This window comes from Tasmannia lanceolata, unplaced genomic scaffold, assembly GCF_043159265.1.
Source record: "Tasmannia lanceolata isolate RefF3 unplaced genomic scaffold, GAP_Taslan_0.1 ptg000006l, whole genome shotgun sequence".
NCBI classification, from domain to species: domain Eukaryota; kingdom Viridiplantae; phylum Streptophyta; class Magnoliopsida; order Canellales; family Winteraceae; genus Tasmannia; species Tasmannia lanceolata.
The window spans coordinates 38,109,155-38,118,277 of record NW_027518683.1 but is presented as its reverse complement, the minus strand read 5'-3'; the positions used below and the strand labels follow the sequence as shown (position 1 = coordinate 38,118,277).

Below are 9,123 nucleotides of genomic sequence, written 5' to 3'. Positions count from 1 at the left end.
TTCACTCTCATTGGATATTCAGATGCAGACTTTGCTGGATGTAGAGTAGATAGAAAAAGCACTAGTGGGACTTGTCAATTCTTGGGCAAATCACTTGTTTCATGGTTTAGCAATAAACAAAATTCAGTAGCTCTGTCCATAACAGAAGCAGAATAGTGGCAGCTGGAGCTTGCTGTGCACAAGTCCTATGGATGAAAAGCACATTGATGGACTATGGAATTAAAATGGAAAATATTCTCATCCAATGTGACAATACTAGTGCTATAAACTTAACAAAGAACCCCATACAACACTCTAGAACCAAACATATTGAGATTAGGCACCACTTCATTAGAGATCACTCACAAAAAGGGGATATTTGCTTAAAATATATCAACACTGATGAACAATTGGCTGATATCTTTACAAAACCCCTTAGTGATGACAGAATATGTTATATCCGAAGTGCCTTGAACATTTGGAGTGCTGATCAAGTCAAAGAAATTGCCAAATAAATACTTTGTGCCTTTCACCAGGTTATCTATAAAGTATATATATATATATATATATATATCATCATTGTTTGGTGTTATCTGCATGAATGAGATGTCAAACATTAATCTTAAAAATCACTCAATTGGTACTCTTAGCCTTCTTAGTTCTCTAAGATGGAGAGGTACCTTCACCTTAATTAAAATACTTAACAATTTGACAATAAGTCAACATCTCGATCATGAATAAGGTATATGTGCATTGGCTACATATTTTATACCATAAGCATTGATTTAGGGGGAGTACCTAACTCAATCTTCATTCACTCCTAATTGCTATACATGTTAGTTCACCCTTTCTGTCAATGATAAAAGGGGGAGAAGTTTGAAATTGATTATCTATTCACTTGTCTATATGCACTATATGCTCTTAATTGTTATCGTTTATCATTGTGTATATATTGAGGGGGAGTTCCTGCATTCACATGCCTATTATGTCACTCCGCACACACCTCATAATCAATTTTGTTTGTCATCATCAAAAAGGGGAGATTGTAAGCCTAAAGGTCTACTCTCCTATCTTATTTTGATGATTATAAACATAATTGATTATGTTCTTGAATACTAATCATTGAAGGAACCAACACACCACATGGTCATGCTTGAAGATGTACCACACAAGAGTCAAAGGAGCTGAGTGGAGCTCACATTATCTCTCAAGCAAGTATACACAAGATGGAAGACCAATTGAAGACCAAGGCTAAAGAAAAGTTGAGAGTTACCTAGATTTCATTGTACATCTTTTTCTCTTTAGATTTCTAAGTCAAGGCAAGGTCTTTCAAATAAGTTTCAAAAACCACTTAAGAACTTAAATGGTTAAGTGAATGGTTATGTAGTGGACCAACATGTTGGGACCCTCATAACATTCCAAATTATCTTAGGAATTGAGTTCCAAAAGCCCAAAATCAAATAGCAACAAAAAATATAAAGAGTCTGCTGATTTTAGGCTTCTCGGAACTCCGAGATTTTTCTCTGAGCTCCGAGCTCGGAACTCCGAGAAATGGTCTAGTAGTATTTTTCAACTTCTGGCCATTTTCTCGAAACTCCGAGAAATAGTCCAGTAGAATTTTTCTTCTTCTGGCTGTTCTCTCGGAACTCCGAGAATTTATCTCGGAACTCCGAGAATTCTCGAAGCTCCAAGAATGGTTATCAGAACTCTGAGAATGTCGTGACAACACAGAAAAGAGCCGTTGGGATTTGAATTAAAATTTGGTTTTTGATATTAACACCCCCAAACGGTCATATTTTGTCAATAGGCTATAAAAACACATTCAAGAGGATTATTTTCCTCTCTTGAATATTTGGAAAAACCTCCTTAAGCATTCAAACAACTTGCAACTCATTTTAGCTTAAGAATTTGTTTTTTCTCTCCAAACTTTTCTTGCACTTGCAAATCTTTTGAGTTTGGATTTAGGGCATCCATTTTCATCCTATTGTGGAGAAGCATTCAAGGGGACTACATCGTGCATCAAGCTTTCAAGAGAAGCCAAGCAATTCATCTTCTATTCTTGTAAAGGTGGCTAGGGCATCCTATCTTAATACCCTAGGGAGTATCGCTTAGAATTCGGCGAAGAAGGAGAGTTGGTGTAAAGGTGTCAAGGGCATCCTCATTTAATACCCCTTGGAAGTGTAATTGCCTCGAAGCCGGGCATCGTGGAGGTCTCGCATAGTGGAAATCCTTAAGGATGATATTAAGAAGAGTAGAGTAGGGCTTTGCCCGAACCACTATATATCGGTGTATTCCTTCTTTGTCTTGCACTTTCATTCTTAATTTTGGTTTGGCATTTCATTTTGTTTGATCTTATTTGAACTAACGAAAATCTAATAAAGAAAAGAAAAATCAAATTAAGTTTAATACTTAAATTTAAAAATGTATAAATCAGTGTTAAAACCAATTCACCCCCTCTCTTGTTTATTTCAGTCATCTTATTCAAGTTTAGTTTCGTTGGTAAAATCGTTTGTTGTTAGATGTTTGGCTGGGACCAAAATGCCATATAAATGCAAGTTTTTTTTGTTTTGAAAAATTGGCAGTTTTTATGAATGCAAGTTAGTTGGTGGGACCCCTAGTCCCCAATGTAATATGCAATCCCTGTACTCACAAGTGGATATATCCGGTGTTCAATTGGTAGCCAGAGTTCATTTTGTAACCCAATTCGGAGTGTCCATTTGGTAGCCAGAGTTCATATCAATCTGTCAATCTTAGCCATTTGATTGATGGCCCTTAAATGGATGGTGAAAACAGTGCTGTTTAACATATGAATGGCTAAATTGAGACCTTGGATATTATTCACATAGTGGGAAAAAAGCCTCAATTGATGACTCATCACTCATATACTTGTGTGGAATTGGATTGACTTGATCAAGAATTCAGTTCTGTAACTAAATTTTCGTTGATATCATAACACGACACTTTGTATGGTGTAAGCCCTTATAGTCCCTTAATTTTCAAAAAGTACTGTATGGAGACACTATAGGATGATCCAAACCGTCCATGTTATGAGCCATAACATAAATAGGTTGTGCCCAAAAATTCATTTCCATAGGACGATCCTAGCCGTCCGATCTATAGAGGTTTCCATAATATGCAGTTCATTTTAGATCGGAGGGCTAGGATCGTTCTACATAAATGATTTTTTGGGCACAACATATTTTTTGGGTACAACATATTTTCTCTCCTCAATATTTTTTGGTAACGAAGATATTATTTTCCTTGTTGACAATACAGGGCTTGTTTATTCCCCAACCATTTGATCTGACTATACAGGGCTTCATCTTCTTGTTGACAAATCATGGCGAATGCAGTACCCTGTTTCAAAATAAATGACAATACAGAATGCCAGAATAAGGTTCCCCTGTTTCAAAATACAGGACAATACAGGTTTCAAAATGCCCCATGTGCATTCTATTGAACAAAGAATGATACAAAGCTCTCCCTTGCAATAAAATGTGAATGCACTACAACAATCCATTCAAAGTTTAAACCCTATTTGTTTTGGATTTTGAGAACCATTTGTCCGTCCAAAATGGACCATTGCACTCAAACGATCAGTTTGAGTCCAATGATCAGTTTTGGAGTCACAATCTATTCTCAAAATAAAAAACATACTGGGTCTTAGTAATCACGTGTTGTTCAATAGAGTAAGGTGAATTTTGTTTCCATCATAAGTTATCTGCCAATACATTCAACGCATCTTAAGGACACATCATTCACTAGCAAATAGGGCCTAAAAAGTAACAATTGGTCTTCATTATCTTAAACAAACAGGGCCCTAAAAGAAACAAGCAATAGGAACCAATATAAACAAAATTCAACTTCAGTATTCCATCAACCCACAGTTCACTTTGAGATGGCATAAGAAGAATGCAAATAAGAAACTCAATAATTGCCATTGAGTGTGGCATTAGAGCACAAATTCACCCCAATTGAGTGTGGAGCAATTCCTTTTCATCCAACTACTTCTATCTCTTTTTAGATTATTAGAATCCTCCAATCGTCATCTAGGTCACCACCAAAGCATTCAGTTGGATGAGGCCTGTGTAAACCAAAAAAATGCATTGAGTAACCACAAACATATTGCAGAAATAAACAACAATTAATCGTAGAGAACTGAGCAAATAATTGAAAGATTCATTAGTTATCATAATGGGCAGTGAGAAATCGCACCTTCATCTAGAAACCAACTGTCTAACTCTCTGCATCTTACTCATCTCCATCTTGGTTATCAACAATTTGCTGCTCATTTGCAGCCACTATTAGCAAGTATCAATAGTAGAGATTTAAATCTATAAGAACAAAAACAGAGCGTAATAAAATGACAAGAGCAATAATCATGTTTCCAAACCTTAGTCATCTTATGACAGCTTGTTCTGTAATGTCCATATCCCCCAGATTTTGAGCACCGGTGTTGTTGTTTGTTTGTTTGAGCGGCCTCTATGCTAGATACATGGCGTGTTGCACTCTTGGGCCTGCCCTTCGTCCTTACAACTTCGGGGTCACGAATTGTAAACCCAGGTATTTGACTGGAATCAATGTTTGACTGACGTATTTGACTGGGTTCAATGTTTGACTGAGGTATTTGACTGGGACCAATGTTTGACTGCACTTGGCTACCAACTGTTACCAAGTCACTATGCGGAGAGATAATCTCCTTCTCCTTCTTCTCAACATCTACAACAAGCTCCGTACAAAAATCAGTCATCTTCTTGAAGAGAATCTCGTCATTACCAACTTTTTCAATCAGTTGTTGCCATGTTGACATTAAACACCACCTCTTCAGTCCATTCACGCCAATAGTATCTCCTTGGGTTACAGATGTTGTGCCCCCAGCTCGATACCTTGCATCAATTGACCACCTCTTTAATAAATAGCGTTGGAGGATAGTAGGTACTTGCTTTCTATCCATATCGTGAAGGATATGTCTGCATAATATTCATTTCCTCTCAAACTTAGCACATTGACATGTCGCAATTACATCGTTAGAACTGTCAAACAGAACCCTGAGGTATTTCTTCTTGTCATCTGTCCTAATTCCTACATTGTATTCCACAACATTACCGTTCTTTCCCAACTTGTCTTTCCATAAGGCGAAATTACCCATCATCTCATCTTGGAATATGGTGAACATCTTCTTCGTATAGAATTCCCCAGCCTTTCGTTCCAATGGGCTGGTTGTGTTCATTTTGGTAATTGTATTTTTAGACTTAAAATCTTCTTCGGATTCGATTTTACGCCGCTCAACTAGTGACTTATCGTATTGACCCAATAATTCAACTAAGGAGGTGTTCTAGTTAACATAACCATCAAAGAAGGAATTTATGCTTTCACTCGGTTGACTAGATGTCATTCCTACTGTGAATGTGTCTCTCTAATAGGCGGGGACCCAATGCTCACAGACATCCCACATTTTTCCTAACCAATGACTTTCATCAATATCATATTTATCAACCAAAGATTTTCATTCTGTCTCAGAATCCTCTATTTTCCTCCTGTAAAACCAGTGATTGTAATCCTTGTAGAAATCATTGTCGGCATCTCTCTGTCCGCAACATGCTCAAGGAGATGCTTCTTTATGTACCACGAACAAAACCGATGCCTGGTATGTGGATATACTTTTCGAATTGCATTTCGTATAGCCCCGTCCATATCAGTTATTATAGCACCTGGAGCTTTACCAAACATACACGTGAGCCACTGCTCAAATAACCAGGTGAAAGTCTCCTTTGTCTCGTCGGCAAGAACTGCACATCCAAATAGAGTCGACCGCCTGTGGTGGTTAACTCCAGTGAACGGTGCAAACGGCAATTTAAAGCTGTTCGTTTTATAAGTCACATCAAATATGTTCACATCACTAAACGTAAGGTATGCTTCTCTCGCCTTGGAATCAGCCCAGAACATCGAACGCAAAGTCCCATTCGCGTCTAACTCCAACTCAAAATAGAAGTTTGGGTCTTTAGACTTTCTATTTTGGAGATGGTTCGCCACTATCACCGCTTCTTTACCTATATTGTTCTCCCTAACTGCTCTCAAATGGGCAATAACTTGATTTGTTGAGACCACAAGAGCATTGGAAGTAGAGTTAATGGTATTCTTTATCTGAGCAGGCTTGAAATTGCTTCCATTGAGTTATTCAATCAAATTCTTACAGCTTTTATTTTTACGGAACTGACTATGTGAACGATGCATTTGCGTTTTAAGTGGGGAAGTAATGAAGTAAGCTCATGAGAATTGATGTCGTCAGAAGTTGTAACTTTCCACTGTTTATCTCTCAACTTGATGATCATCCTCGCTTTACAATTCATTCTATCAAGGCGACACTCCCTCAACTCCTTAACATCATCTCTCTTCTCGTTAGCCTTTTTCTCTCCTTCTTTGTTACATACAAACGTTCTCGATGTCACCGTCTTTGTTAAATTTGATATGGTAATACTAGATTTTCGTAGTACAAAACCAGTAGCATACGCATAAGCATTGTAGAACTCATATGCACCTTCCCAAGTTAGAAAAACTTGATTCTCAAACGGCTTATTCACAATACTATCCTCACCGGCAACCTCGTTGAGAGTAGTACCTGTATGATTACAACCCTCATCTCTGTCTTTTCCATCAGTAGCCTCCCATAGTAGATCATCATCATTGAGATTCACCCCATCATTAACGTCAGTTATATCCCATCCCATACTAAATTATCATCGTTGAGATTAAACCCATCGTCACACTCAATTAAACCATTTGCATGTACTTCGTCAATATATGGGTCCATTTTTTAAACCTAAAAATGCAACATATACATGGCCCATCAGCATAATAAGAAATGGTAAAATAAATAAGAACCCACACCACACCTTCTTAAAAAAATAAATAATAGATTCAATCAAGAGCAAAATCACTGATTTCACATGAACCCCAAAAACTAAAAAAAAATAGCAACCCATCAAGAGATTTCACATGAAATAAACTCCCAGATGCTAGAAAAATAGGGAAAAAAACAGATATTTCGAACACAAATAACCATAAGAAAAACCCAAAAAAATGAAAGACCTTGAAAACAATGAAAACCTTTAAACAATTTTTTTTTCTCCTTTTCCTATCCGTTTATGATTATGACAACAAAATAGAGGCCATCTTCTCTCTTTTTTCTCAGAGGAATGAAACCCTCATCAAAACCCTCATCAAAACCCTTAAAAACAGATGAAACCCCATGATTTACACATCATTTGAAGAAAAAAAGAGACGGAAAATAGAGTAAAGTCAGAAAAAGAGAGTAGAAAGGGAAAATGATCTTTTTTAGAGGAAATCCCTTAAAAACATCCTCAAAAGCCTCTTGAACTGGGAAAAAAATTTGTAGACCTAACTTTTCCTAAAACCAGATGAAACCCTCTTTCAGTGGGGAAAAAAATACGAAACCCTCTCGAAAAAAAATAAGAAACCCTCTTTCAGCAAAAAAAAGGAGAAAAAAGAGTCAAGTTAGAAGAAACTAGCCTTAGGAGGCGACTGGAGAGGAGATTTGCAGACAACCGGAGGGTTGCACCGAAGATTTGGGACGAAGAGGGGCGTAGATGAGCTTATTTTCAGGCGGAAATTTTTCTCCTCGCCTCTACTTTGAAAGAGAAATGGATAGTGTTGAAACCATATCAAATAGAGCATAAGAAAAACCCTACAAATGCTTTCACACACACACACACACACACACAGAGAGAGAGAGAGAGAGAGAGAGAGAGAGAAGGAAAAAAACATGAAGCCCCCTCTCCCTTCTCCATTAGAACATTATTTGCAGCAAAAAAAAAGAGCAAAATAGGATAAAGTAAGAAAAAAACTAACCTGGAGATGGGGGGTGGAGATTTGCAGGGCACAGAGAGAGAGAAGGGGGCGGTGGTATTTTTCTTCAAACTAGGGTTCTACTAGAAACCCTATTTTGGAGAAGACGCTTGCTTTTTTCCTCTGATTTCTAGTACGGAGAAAAGGGAGAAAAGACAACACACCCTTCAATCGCTTATTCCATTTTTCTTTCCGCCAAGGGCCCACGTTTGAACAACCAATCAAAACACTCCTCTCTCCTCGACCGCATGAAAGTAAAAAACTGTTGACTGCATACTCTTTTTCCTCTCTCTCTCTCTCTCTCTCTCTCTCTCTCTCTCTCTCTCTCTCTCTCTCTCTCTCACACACACACACACACACAGAAAAGTGAGCGTACTTGGTCGAGTAGATAAGGTTATCTACTCGGTCGAGCTAAAAACGGTGGGGGCCGACATTGTTTGGGTGATTCAAACCATTCATTTGAAAGGCACTTACCTACATAGGGTGTCCACAAAAAATCAGACCCATAGGATCATCCTAACCCATCCAAATGTGGAGGGAAAATGGGGAAAAATGGACAGACACAGTATGTCCACAAATGTGCCCATTTTTCCCTTCACTGTTGGATGGGTTAGGATGATCCTCTGGGGCTAATTTTTTGTTGACACCCTATCTAGGCAAGGACCTTTCAAATGAATGGTTTGGATCACCCAAAAAATGTTGGCCCCCAAGGTTTTAGCCGACCGAGTAGATAAGCTTATCTGCTCAACTGAGTACGCTCATATATATATATATATATATATATATAGAGAGAGAGAGAGAGAGAGAGAGCTGGGGCTAATTTTTTGTGGACACCCTATCTAGGCAAGGACCTTTCAAATGAATGGTTTGGATCACCCAAAAAATGTTGGCCCCCAAGGTTTTAGCCGACCGAGTAGATAAGCTTATCTACTCAACTGAGTACGCTCATATTATATATATATATATATATATATATATATATATATATATGAGAAAAGTGTTCCTACACGATCGTGTAGATAAGTTATCTACTCCATCGGCTTAAAATACAGTGGGGGCCCACATTGTTTGGGTGATACAAACCATTCATATGATAGGTCCTCACATAGATAGGGTATGAACAAAAAATCAGCTCCGTAGGATCATTCCAACCCTTCAATTTGTGGAGGTTAAAATGGACGAGTATAAACCTTCACAAATCTGTCCATTTTTTACCTCCATAGTTCGAAGGGTTAGGATGATCCTATGGAGCTGATTTTTTGGGCACACCCTATCTAT

The 9,123-nt window shown here is 37.9% G+C and overlaps 1 protein-coding gene across 1 annotated transcript; it reads right to left on the bottom strand.

Annotated features, from left to right (window-relative positions):
• Positions 1-4,960: 4,960 nt before the first annotated feature.
• On the bottom strand, positions 4,961-6,707 carry LOC143878969 (protein FAR1-RELATED SEQUENCE 5-like). Its single transcript, XM_077381183.1, has 3 exons — positions 6,174-6,707; positions 5,641-6,132; positions 4,961-5,314 (listed from the first exon to the last, which is right to left on the bottom strand). The coding sequence occupies exons 1-3, from the start codon at positions 6,705-6,707 to the stop codon at positions 4,961-4,963; spliced, it is 1,380 nt and encodes a 459-aa protein (XP_077237298.1).
• Between the last annotated feature and the right edge of the window lie 2,416 nt (positions 6,708-9,123).